General features: G+C 45.3%; 1 protein-coding gene across 1 annotated transcript in view; it reads left to right on the top strand.

Annotated features, from left to right (window-relative positions):
• grm5b (glutamate receptor, metabotropic 5b) overlaps window positions 1-13,781 on the top strand; it is a 618,812-nt gene that overhangs the window by 477,552 nt on the left and 127,479 nt on the right. Inside the window, exon 7 of the mRNA XM_078544826.1 lies at window positions 1,014-1,140. Within this exon, the coding sequence (XP_078400952.1) occupies window positions 1,014-1,140 (127 nt within the window). The remainder of the gene's footprint in view (window positions 1-1,013; window positions 1,141-13,781) is intronic.

The raw sequence follows: 13,781 nt of genomic DNA, 5'->3' as shown, positions 1-13,781 counted from the left end.
TGCATATATACACCATATTGCTACCATCTCCCAGTCAGATGATTATGGATTAAGCCCTATTGCAAGGTTTGAGCACAGTCTAGTCTGTCACTTCAGTACAGTACTGAGGGACTGCTGTATTGTTAGAGGATGAAATATTAAACAGAGGTCTGGTCTGCATATTCTGTTGGATGAAAAGGATCCCACTCCACTTTGCAAAGGGGAAGGGGTTCTGTGAGGCTATGGTCAACATTTCTCCATCCACCAACACTATCAAAAGCAGATGTTCCTCCCTGAAACCTTGCTGCATTGAAATTCAATGTTGGCATTTCCTAAATGGCACCACTGACTTTAGTAGTTCATGAAACTGTACTTATATTAGAAATTTAGACCTCCACCGAATAAGCCAGAACTCTAACATTGGTGCTGAATTGTTACCTCTCCATTATACAGAAATATTTAATGCCCACAGGTCTGCTGTGGATGAAGAAAACTAATCATTATCTTCCCTCTGGCAATAACAGTGATAAACCTTTGTATATTTTTAAAATTTATGTACAATAATATGAAAACAAGAGTTTAGTGCTAGCAGCTGCTTATTATCAGCTGTAATGTGTTTGTTTATGTATGTTCTACATTTATGTTAAGACAGGTAAAATCACAAGATCTAATAATAATTATGTTTTTTGCTGTGATACTTGCTCGGCAGCCTAAGGTGGTACTATGGTAGTGCAATTAATTTAGTTCAAAATTTCTGTACTTGTACTTTATCATGATGTATGCGGGACAGCCAACAGAAAAACATATAAATGCCTTAATTTACTGCATGTAACACAAGTTACTGTTTGGACCCTGCAACTTTACAAACAAATCCTCATGACACTGGAAATGACAGTTTCTGAATGGATCTCAGTGATAACAAATCACATAGTTAATTCATTGGAACTCTGTGAAAGTGTTTAGTTGACAACGCAATTTGATTGAATCATAATTTTCTTTTAACATGTCAATGTGTCATTGGTCAATCTGAACAGGTGATCCGGAAAGGGGAGGTGAGCTGCTGCTGGACCTGTACCCCATGTAAGGAAAATGAGTTTGTCTTTGATGAGTACACCTGCCAGGCTTGTACCCTAGGCTCTTGGCCAACTGACGATCTCAGAGGTAAGAGATGACACTGTTTCTACCTTAACAACCTGTGGCCAAAGCCAAAACTGTCTTTGCTATTGCAAATTTTGTGTAGCATTGGTACAGTGATATGGTAATGCAAACCAACTCTTTATGAATTAACACAACTGAATAACATTCTTAAATTATTTCCAAACATTAAATGTGACAGATATGACCTGACCTGAGCTCCATGGCTTATTATTTTGTCTGAGTTCATGATTAAGTTTAAAATGTTAATCTACAAATGATGGATGATTTCAATCTGTAATGTCAGAAGGAAATCAATACATGAATTGTTTAGTTCAGCGATATAAATTAAGTTAATGACTGAGCATGAAAACCAAATATATCAATTGAAACAATTGCCTACTAAAAATAATTAAAACAGTCGCAATTAATAAAAAGTAAATACATTTCAGAGGAAAAACAAAATCCAAGGTCTATGACTGTAGCAGTCCAAAAGAGGAATAGCCCTGAATTTGCAGTGTTTTTGATAGCGAACTGTCAGTGTTCACTGTCATTAATTCTCTGAAACTGACCATATCTTCAGAGTTAAGTGCAGATTAGCCCAGAAATCCTGAGAATTTGTGGTCTACTGCTCACAGCTCCTGTTCGTTCATGGGATGTGGGCATCGCTGGCCAGGCCAGCATTTATTACACACCCCTATATTGCTCCCTAGATCAGATGGCATTTAAGTCAACCACATTCCTGTGGGTCTGGAGTCACATGTAGGCCAGACCAGGTAAAGACAGCAGATTTCCTTCCCTAAAGGACATTAGTGAACCAGATGGGCATTTACAACAATCAACAATGGTTTCATGGTCATCATCAGACTTTTAATCCAGGCTTTTTTTTATTGAATTCAAATTCTGCCATGGCATGGTGGGATTTTAACCCAGGTCCCCAGAGCATTACCCTGGATTATCAGTCCAGCAACAATACCACTATGCTATCACCTCCCCAAAGGTGCAATGTGTGGACACGCTCCTTCTGTCTGCAAAGGACAATAGGAGCATGTCCATGCATTGCACCTTTTCCAACTAAACAAAAGCTTAGGACAGCCATTCCCTGGTTCATTCCCCATGGCAATGCCTTGACCAATCAGAATTGACCCGCCTGGTTTGAATTTAACGAGAGCTTGGCATTTAACTGATGCATTCTCCATGGCAATGACTCTACTAATCAGGGACCACTTGCCAACCAATCATCACTCTTTTCTCATGCAGTATAAATTGTTGTTCCCTTTACAGTTGGTATTCTTGCGAATTTGTCCTGATGAGTGCAAGATGAAAAGCCTCGACAATATGTCTCTTTTTTTTTAGCAATGCCCAAGTTCTGTACTACCAAATGAATATTTTTTTAATTAGTTTTTCATAATGGTCTAGAATTTCTGGTGAGTGACGAAGCAAGGATATACTAGATCAACTGTTAATTTTAAATCAGAGTTTGATACTGTTTTTTTCAGCTGAACATGTTAAGGGATTTGGGGCAAAGATATGGTGCTGGATTTTATGGGAGTTGCCGCTTGCTCACCCCCCACCCCATTAGAAAACTCAATTGTAAGATGACCAGCTTTATAAAAAAGGCTGCCCTGCAATAATAAAATGCCAGGGATGGCCTTAACGAGGTGAGAGCGGGACTTCCGCACTTCAGGGATAGGAATTCCTACCCTCGAAAGTTTCCAGCCAATCTGATTGTGTCAGGCAGCTGAGTAGTCCCGGCAGTGCTAAAAGCAAGTAATGGCTGCTGCTAGGACTATAAGGGAGCCCCCGGAAAGAAGTATCATAGATGCCGGATGAAGGTAAGTTGGGGATTTTTGGGCAGGGAGGGATTGGGGACTCTAGGGAGAGGGGGGGAAGAGGGTATTGGAGTCAGCTTTTGGAGACTGGAAGAGAGGCACAAAGGGGGAGTAACATCCTGGAGGGGAGTGCTCTTGATTCACACAGGGCATCCTCTGAAGGAGGTACCCCACTTCATTCGTGCCTTTTCACCATAGATGGTGAAAAGGTGGGATGGCCACTTTCCTCTGCCTTCCACTGCCACCATATTATGGTGGTGGAGGCAGAATTAGGTTAAGAGCCTCAATAGGCCTAATGGCGGACAGGCTGGCTGATACCTTGCCCACCCACTGTATTATGGGGACAGCTCTGGGGTGGACAGGAAGGTGGTTGGCTAACCACCCATCCTATTTGGTGTGCACCCCCACCAAAATCACACCTGGTTGGGGGAGGTCATAAAATTCTCCCAATGGAGTTAGGTCGCACATCAGCCATGATCCCAGTGAATGGCTCAAAGGGTTAAGTGGCCTGAAGAATGCAGAGATAATAGAAGCTATGGCCACAGTTTTTCAATGTTCCTTAAATATGAAAACTGGACTGAAGAGTGGTCAAGGTGACACTTTTTTTCAAGAATGAATAGTATACTGGTAACTATAATCCAGGTAGTCTAATATAAACTCAGAATCCATGATTTGTGATACAATTTCTGACCATTTAGAAATACATAACACATAATCAAGCTAGCATGGATTTGTTAAGGACAAGTTGTGGTTTGACAAATTGAGCACATGTTCCTGAACAAATGACCAATTGGATGGATAAAGGGAATAGAATAGATGTAGTGTATATGGATGTTCAAAATGCATTTGATAATTTTCTCATAGGAGAAATTACTAAAACATAAGAGGAAAGATAGAAAGTTAAGTGATAGACTATAAAGAAAGGTTTAGTGCATTGAGTGTTACTTACATTGCAGAAGGATTGGGGTTGGTGTACCAGAATAATCAGCATTGGTCACTTTTTTTCTCAGTAAACATAAATAATTTGGACCTGGATATAGGAAGCACAATTTTGAGCTGAGAAAATGTCAGAAAACTGAGGAAGTTTTGCAACAACACAAAGCATTGTGAATGATGTTAGGAAGTCTTAGGCAGGTTAGCAGAATGCGTGGATAGGTGGCAAAAGCAATTTGATATTGATCTGTAAGATGATAGATTTTTGGTGGATAAAAAAGCAATGGGGGTACAAATTCAATGGAAACATCCTGAGGATTGTGAGTAAATAGACCCGCCTTGGAGTTCATATACACCATTTCCTGAATTTGTGAGTGCAGATAGATAAAACCATACAAAAGGCCAGGAAAGATTGAACAGGCTGGGGTTGATTTTTCTGGAAAAGAGCAGACCGAGAGGGGATCAGATGAAGGCCTTAAAAATTTTGAAGGGGTTCAATAAGTTGGATGTGAAGAAATTGTTTCTCGGGTAAAGAATTAAAATGTAATTCTTTGCACAGAAAATGGTGAGAATGTGAGACTCATTACTGCATGGTGTGGCTGAAGTATTTAAGGGGATGCTTAATGCATGCATGAGGGAAAAGTGAATAGAGGGACTTGGGGACAGGTAGGGAAAAGGTAACTAGGGTGGGAAGAGGTTCGTATGGAACACAAGCATGGGCCACTCAGGCCAGATGGCCTGTTTCCGTCTTGTAGATTCTATTTAATTTTGGGTTTTATAAATAGGAGCAAAGAATACAATTAAATATTAAAATAATAATATTTAAAAGTAGTAAAGAAGTAATGGCATATTTAGGCAAAACACCAGTTAGCCCACAGATAGAATACTATGTGCAGTTTTGGTGTCTCATTATAGAAAAGACATTAAAGCCAAATTCAGCGTGCATACATTAAACAGGTTAGTGCCAGAAATGGAAACCGGGGTTATGAGAAGAGACTTGAAATGCTTGGATTCCAGTGAAGTGGAGAAGGTTTAAGAGGAAATTTAAGCGAGGATTTTTTAAAAAAAAAACAATTATGAAGGGCTTTGATAGAGTGAAAAAAGAAAGACTCTTTCCTTTGGTTGTGGAGTCAGTAATGATGAGTCATCAATTTAAAATTATTACCTAGTGATTGAAGAGAGAAACTAGGAGAATTTATTTACACAGAGCACTGCTGGAGCATGGAAAGCTTTGTCACAAGGAGCAGTTGAGAAGTCTCTATAATCAAGCACCCCACCTACAACTTTCCCCCTGAGGCCCCTGATCCCATCATGGGGCCTATGATCTCTCAAAGCCCAATCATCAAGCCTCTGATATTCCCTGACCACCTGGCCTCCAATCATCTACCAAATCTCTGATTCCCATCCCTCCTCTGCCCACCACCAGCCACCCCTCAGAACCCTGACCTCCTTTCTAAGATCAGCAACCCATCTGATTGCACCCTGCTCCTCCACCCCTGATCAACACACCTCCCCGACCCCACCGATTGACCCACCTCATCCCCCCCTTGCTTTGCCTCCACTTCCCTCCTGACTGAACCCCTTCCTCTTCCCAACCCTTCAATCCTGACCCCATCTCACACCCCCCTAGTTGTAGACTTACCTGCTTCTGTGGCCCTCACCCACCAACTAGCTTCCTAAATCATAAATCAATTAAGCTGCTGTCGGGAAACACAGCCAACAACAGTTAAAGTTGAAATGCTACTGAGGTTCACAGTCTTATTATCATATTTAAAGACCCAACCCACCCCTTTGCAGGAGGTTGACTGCACCCAAGCCCCCATCCCCACACACCTTCAGGATCAGTTAAAGCTGGAAATGAGCAGGTTAAATGTGGGTTTGGGTTGGAGACAGATCTCTCAGACTTTAACCCACACAATCCAAACCCGTCTGTTTCTTCATGTTAAAACTTACTGCATACAGTCAGTTAGCAACAGAAGAGCAGCAAACGGCTATCCATGACATTGAGGAGTGCATATAATGTAATACACAATACATCACATATGGGACATGCTGGTTGGATCAGCATGCCCTTTCCAGTCAGCTGTTATTTGCATATTTGTATGTATCGGTGGGCATACAAGTGTCCGATGAGATCTCACTGGTGTACAATGCAGCAGACAGAGCTACCTGGAAATGGCAGAAGAGATTTGCTTCAGAAGACTGCAATTTAGCATGGAGGCAGTGACAGAGCTGGAATATCTCTTTCTAGATACACAGTTCAAGATCTCCATATTGTACAGCTAGTAATATCAAAATAACCTTAATCTTTAGTGTTGTATGCATCTGGTATCTCCCCAAAGATTGGGGTGGTAAAGCCAAGAGAGAACAAAAGGGTGAAAATCGCCATGAAGAATTAAGTTGCAAAGCCAGCATTACAGCAAGAAAGACTGATGCGTTAGGTATGACAACATTGAGAAAAAGAGCTTGCATTTACAAAGCACCTTTAATGTAAAAAGATGCCCCAAGATGCTTTGCAGAAGTGAAATCAGAAAAAAATTGGTTGCCAAGCCAAAGGAGATATTGGATGCAATTTTCAACCCTTAGTCTACAGCACAACAGGGAGATGGTGCAGAGGCAACGGCGAGGACAAACACTGCGCCACACCCTCTGCCAACTTGGAGCCAGATTCCTCTATGTTCCTTGATTGTGAGTTGGCAAATGAACCATTCCTTAATCCTGGCTTGGCTGCAGCCTACCTGTGCCTGGGTGATTCACCTTGTGCTGATCTCAACTCTATACTAGCTTCCAAGGTACACGCAATGCCAGAATCGCAGCTGGTGGCTGCGAGTGTTGGTTCAAGTGGTGGGGCCTTTTTATCGATGTTATCCTGTTTCTCTCTCACTTCCTTCTTGGGCTGTTGTGGCTGAAAGGCAACAGTTCTTCGCTGTCTGAAAGCTGAAACTCAGGAGGCGAAGGTTGGTTTGAGGGAAGGTGAGTAGAGTAGGAAGCAAGAGGTCCATAGTCCCACTATCAACAACTTTCTCATCATGCTAGATGGTAGTGTGAGGGTGTGCTGGGATTTCAGAAGGGCCTTAGGCAGCCAAAACCATCAATGTTCTCAGTGAAGCCAAATGCAATTGACTTTGCTGCGTCCTGCCCATGACCCAGAGAACGACTTCTTCCATAGAGCTCAGGGGATGGAGGCATCCTTATTCCCTGCTGGTTCTGCTCTGTTCTACTCCCTTCAATTGTGTGTTAGCTTGACCTACAAGAGAGAGAGGGCAGAATGTCAGTGATTGTGCGGCATTGTGTTTAGGTGATGTGTGGGTCATAGCTGAATAGCTGGAGGTCTGTGGAGCTAGCGAGGGATGGGTATGAGGCTGGCAGTACTGGTAGGGGGGAGGTAGAATATCTGGATGTTAGGCTCGAGTCCTGAGTGCAAGGGAGTGCTGCCAGGTGAGTGATGGAATGAGGTTCATTGAGCGGCATGAGAGATTGGTGGTGTGGTGCGTGGGAAATGTCAAGTGAAGATACATTCAATGATGTTGACCGCCCACGTTGAGGTCATTAGAATTCTTGTAGCACTGCTGTCAGGTCCTCAGGTCCAGACTCCAGGAGTTGACCTTTCTGGCCTTCTGCTCCCATTCCCTTCTGAGAGTGGTCCTTGAGAGTCTCCTGGCACCTCCATTCTACCCCCCACGGAACCGTGGTGTCTCTGCTCCTGGAGCAGGCTGGTTGTACCATGTGATCAGCAAACAATGTTGCCTGCTCCCCTTGCTGTCCACAGAAGCCACGGGCAGCATAGGATTCTCAGAACGTGGGTATTTCTGTCAAGCACAGCATTTAATGCATTGAACTTTACAACACACAAACTGACCTTTCATTTCAACAGGTCTAGGCTGGTGTTTATGTTTCACATACGCCTCATCTAGCCCTATCAGAATTTCCTTTTATCCCTTTCTCCGTCATGTACCTATCTAGATTTCATTTGATCACAAGAAAATTCTGTAAGACATTAGCCAGAATCTTCTGGTCCTGTTGGTGTCGGATGTCATGGACGACGGGGGAGTGAGAACAATATGGCAAGAAAGCCAAAAATCGGTTTCACGCCTTTGTGAAACCAGTTTGCGATCATCCGCGCCACCCATCAATGGTGGGCTGCATTTCCCACTGCTGCACATCAGGAACCTAATTTCAATACTCTAGCATCTCAATATAAGCCCTGCTCACCAGAATCATCCCCCCCATGCTGGACTATATCACGCTAATTTTTTTCACAACTGTACATAAGCGACGTGTACCTGGCGAGCTGCACTTTGCTCGGGACTTTGAGGCTTGTTTGCCTACCTTGCTTCAGGCAGCACTCGTGGTCATCAGCGCCAGGCTTTGCAGGCAGCACCACATCATTATAAAAGTATCCAGCTCTACCTGTTCCACCCCCCTCAACCAGCTTATATTTCACCTCATTTCTATATTTCCTTAATTCTGAAGAGTCATATGGACTCGAAACGTTAATTGTATTCCTCTCTGCAGATGCTGTCAGACCTGCTGAGTTTTTCCAGCTATTTTTGTTTTTGTATCACTGTAAAAGTGATGGGCTCATGGGCTCTACCTACCAGACCAGCCGTAAGGCGGGGTTGGCTTTTCAACAGCTGCAGGGCTTGAGCTTGCTTGGGGAAGGGGGAGAAGTGGCCTCAGGCAAGGGAAAAAGCTGCAGGGCGAGGGCTGAACTGGGGAAGAGGGGTATCCCAGGGTGTGCATGGGGGCAAACGTTGATCTGTGCAAGTGGCCTCAAGATGATGAGGGCTGAGGAGGCAGTCTCCAGAGGAGATGAGGCCAGATGGAGATGTGAGGGTGTGCGTGAGAGATTCGGTAGTGATGCCCCTTGATCTGGCAGTGAGTGAGTTGCCAGTGAATGTGTTTTGGCCCTGTGAGTGTGTGAGTTTAGAGTGATGAGATGGTCGCCTTACCCTAGCAGTATAGATGAGATCATTCATCCATTTTCTGCACTGGGTGGCCGTCCTCTTGTGTGTAGCATTGGCACTGACCACCTCTTCCCCCAGCTCCCAAGACTGATGGGCCTCCTGTGGCCAGAGCGAGGGTAAAGGACATTGTGGAGGGCCTCCATGGTGTCCAGAAAGCGACCCAGGGATGCGTCACTGAATCGAGGGGCTGCACTCTTCTTGGCTTTTTGGGTCATGTCTTCACCAGAGCAGTCCTGGGCTGCAAGCATTGAGAAGCATCTGCGTGGCAGCAGTTTAAAATGGCACCTAGCGTGAGGAAGCGGTGAGGTAACGGCGTGGCAGGAAAATGGGAGGCCGCCTGCCAGCGAGACGCTGTGTTTCCTGTGGCTGCGTAATTAATGAGGTAGGAATGGGATGATACGACGCGAAAACCCACCATTACGGCCGGCGGATAAAATTACTTTTTTCCCATCAGCTACCGTACTTTGTGCAAATCTGGGACCATTCTGCCCATTAACTTAACAACTTATAATTATATAATGACTTTAATGTAATGAAACGTCCCAAGGCACTTCACTGGAGCACTATAAAACACAGTATGACACTGAGCCACAGGGCAGGATTTTTAGCTTGGCGGGTGCCTACAATTGGCGGGTCCAGGAGCGGCAGGAAATGGAGTGCCAACCCCAATGGCCCCCGACTGCTAATTTCACGCTGGCTGGCCAACCAATTAATGGCCAGCCAGCATGAAAGGCACGCTAAAATGCTCAGCACTGCCGGGGTGGGGGGCAGGAGGAGGGTGAGCGCTGAAGTCAGCGCAGGCATGGGTGGAGCGTGGAATGAAAGCTCCCTGAAAGCAGAGAGCTGCCTTAGGAAGCAGCACTACATCATACCAGCCCACACAACAACAACTCAGATACAGGCACTTCAGAGGTTGTAGTGCATGTGTATACATGCACTACACTCCTTAGGCAGCATCTTCCAAACCCACAGCCATTACCATCTAGAAGGACAAGTGCAGCTGATACATGGGAACACCACCAGCTGAAAGTTCCTCTCCAAGCCACTTACCATCCTGACTTGGAAATATGTCACCGTTCCTTCTTTGTCACTGGGTAGAAATCCTGGAACTGCCTCCCTAACATTACTCTGGGTGTACCTACACCACAGGGACTGCAGCGGTTCAAGGAGGCAGCACACCACCGTCTTCTCAAGGGCAATTAGGGATGGACAATAAATGCTGACCTAACCAGCGATGCCCACATCCCATAAATGAATAAAATAACTTCAATGTGCGCCATCAACTAATTTACTTTGTTTTAAATGCTATGTGCATAGTTTTGTCTTTTTGTTATCTTTGTAACATTTAGCCTTGACTGTTGGTGTATTCTTAGGTTTTATCTCTCTGTCCCTTCCTGCTATTATATGACCCTCATTTCCCATATTACTATTACACTCTCCTACCTTGAATCTGCCCGTGATTTGCTATATCTACCCAAGCTTGATCCCTCACCCTAGCTTGTTTAGTCTAAAACCCTCTCTACTTCCCTAGTCATGGGATTTGCAAGAACACATGTCACAGTACGGTTCAGGTGCGGACCGTCCCAAGGGTACAGCCCCCACTTTCCCCAGTACTTGTGCCAGTGCCCCACAAACCGGAACCCACTTCTCCCATACCAGTCTTTGAGCCACGCATTCATCTCTCTAATCTCATTTGCCCTATGACAATTTGCATGTGGCTCAGGTAATAATCCAGAGATTATTACCTTTGAGGTTTGGCTTCTTAATTTGGTACCGAGCTCCTCATACTGACTATGCAGAATCTCTTTCCTTGAACTGCCTATGTCATTGGTACCTACATGGACCACAACAACTGAATTTTCCCCCTCCCGCTGCAAATTCCTCTCCAGCCCTGAGCAGATGTCCCAAACCCTGGCACCGGGCAGGCAATACAGCCTTCTGGACTCTCACTCTTTGCTGCAGAGAACAGTGTAAATCCCCCTCTCTATACTGGCCCCTACTGCCATTACATTCCTGTTTGCTCCCCCTGCTTGAACAGCTTCCTGTACCATGGTGCCGTGGCCAGCCTGCTGATCCACCATGCAGACCTTACTTTGGTCCATGCAGCTGGTGAGCACCTCAAACCTGTTTGACAGTTGCAAAACCTGTGGCTCCTCCACTACTGTCTGCTTGGTCCCATTACCTGCCTCACCCACGGTCACATCCTCCTGTGCCTGGCCACTGACCAAAACAGACGACTTTATTCTAAAAGGCATGACTGCCTTCTGGAACAAAGTGTCCAGGTATTTCTCCCCCTCCCTTATGTTGCTCAGCAAGTGCAGTTCGGCCTCCAGATCAATAATCCTGATTCAGAATTCCTCTAGCTGCTTACACTTTTTGTAGATGTGTTTGCTATGGATCGCCTTGGTGTCCAAAAGCACCCACATTCCACTGCTGCAATGTAGCACCTGTCCTGCCATTGTTACTTATATTATTTAGTTAACTTAATTAACCTAGAATAACTCATGTATACCACACCTCTTTTCGCTGTGCACCTAATTCACTACCCACTGGGTTTCCGTTTCACTCAGGCGTAGTCGCCTGTCTCCTCGCACACCCCTTACTGATCAGGCACCCTAGCAATCTCCATGGCCACCTACTCCATGGAACGCATGTGTCTCAGCCAGGTTGACTCACCCACTGGTGCAGACCATCTCCGTGGTGTTCTTTGCCCTTTTCAACTGCAACAATAACATGAATTTATGTTAGCCTGATATATAGTGCAAGGAAGGATATTGCTCATTACTGCATCTGTGCTTTACAGTGCTCCAGTGCTCATTCTCATGTGTTCTGTGTGCACCTACATGAGCTGTGTACACATACAAGCCTCAATGCTGAAGCAGGGTTATGTGCCATGTTTCACACCTTAGCTGGAACATGGAGATATGACCCTTCCCGTGGATGAGCCAAGTTATTCACCTTGTTGGAATGCAGCAGGTCATTGAACCTTCTCCTGTACTGAATCCATGAGTACTGATGGTCTCCTGCTGTGCTCACTGCAGCTACTATTTGAATTCAGGCTTTCTTGGTTACTGCAGTGGCATTACAGCGGCCAGCCGGATAAAGGACTGGAATCTGCTTCTGGACCCCTTCCACTAAAACGTGAAGGTGCTGGTCAGGTAAGTATGGGACAGTTGGACACATCCCTTTCCTCACGTCTCCCCTTTGTGACAATTCTATGAATAAAAATGTAAAGTGAAAAGGGTCATGATCCCTTCAGGTTACAATGCTGTCATTGAGTTTTGTGTGCTCACATGCACTGAGCATTTTCACCATATCATCAATGCTTACTGGTGGAGAAAATGGCTCTGCACAAATGCATGGTGCCATGCATATTCTGACTGTGACTCAAAGGTAGTATGCTGTGCTCCGCGACCACTGACAGGCCTATTGGTTTCCTCCCTCTTAGTCAACTGGAGTCAATGGGAATCAGGGGGAAAACTCTCTACTGGTTGGAGTTATACCTAGCAAAAAGGAAGATGGTTGTGGTTGTTGGAGGTGAATCACCTCAGTTCCAGGGCATCACTCCAGGAATTCCTCAGGGTAGTGTCCTAGGCCCAACCATCTTCAGCTGGTTCAGCAATGACCTTCGTTCCATTATAAGGTCAGAAGTGTGGACATTCACTAATGATTGCACAATGTTCCGCACTATTCGCAACTCCTCAGATACTGAAGCAGTCCATGTCCAAATGCAGCAATACCTGGACAATATCTAGGCTTGGGCTGGCAAGCAGCAAGTAACATTCGCGCCACACAAGTGCCAGGCCATGACCATCTCCAACAAGAGAGAATCTAGCCATCACCCCTTGATATTCAATGGTCATGCTGTTATGCTGTGACAATGTGCAGCTGTGAGAGACCCGGTCGAGGGTCAACAATGTGGGGGCAAACTGATAGATGAGTGGCAAGAGGGCAGGTGGATGGGATAATGAGCATGGCACAGTTCATCATTCATCCACCCACAGGGTCTTGGCAGCTAACTACATGACTGCATAATAGCTGTACCAGGTAGTGGTGGCAAGATGATGCCATCTCCATGGCCGTGTCTTGAGAATCCACTCCATGCTTTCAGTGGTTCAGTAGAGTACACTTTTATTAAGCAGCATCAATGACAATTCTTTCATAAGGAAAGCCCATAATGGGCCATCTATTTCCAAGGTCAGCTAACAGTTGGACAACATTTACAGCTTGGACACTCACCTGCCATGCAATGGTGTCTCCTCTGAGGCACAGGGACTTCAGAATTAACAACCTACCCCTCAAATGAGCCTTTAAGACCCGCATTTTATCTATGACAGAGTTGCCCAACCTGCGCCCGGCCTGCCTGCAGCTCCTCACTAATTCTGGGGTGACACACTCCAGATCCTATCCTAGCCCAACTCACCCACCTCGAGACCAAAAGTTGGAAGTTTGGGCAGCCATTTATAAAGGTCAGGTTCGTGGAGCCAGAAATTCACCCTACTTTGCGTACTCAAGCCAGGAGCAAAAGTCTGGGCCTGAACTTTAATCAGTTTACCACCAGAGACAGGTTTCTGACTAAATGCAAACCCGGCTCTTGTTTCCTGTCTCCGTGGCAAAAATTCAGTACATACTATGTGCAGAATATAGGGGGTGAATTTACTGGAGGGGTGGCATAGTGGGTGGCCTCCCCAGTAGAAAAGTTGGTTGGCAGCTCATATACTTTAAAAGAGCTGCCCCTTGGTGATAATAGGCGGGGGGCAACCTTAACAAGGTGTGAGTGGACGTCTGCTCCTCAGGAACAGGAAGTTCTGCCCTTGAAAGTAGTCCCAGTAGTGCCAGAAGGCAGTAGTGGCTGCAGCTGGCACTACGAGGGAGTCCCGAGAGATCAGGGTTACTGGACTGAAAGATATGTCTGGGGTTTTTATTTGGGGAGGGA

Source organism: Cetorhinus maximus, chromosome 7, assembly GCF_964194155.1.
Source record: "Cetorhinus maximus chromosome 7, sCetMax3.hap1.1, whole genome shotgun sequence".
Lineage (NCBI taxonomy): Eukaryota > Metazoa > Chordata > Chondrichthyes > Lamniformes > Cetorhinidae > Cetorhinus > Cetorhinus maximus.
This window is presented reverse-complemented; position numbering and strand designations above follow the sequence as displayed.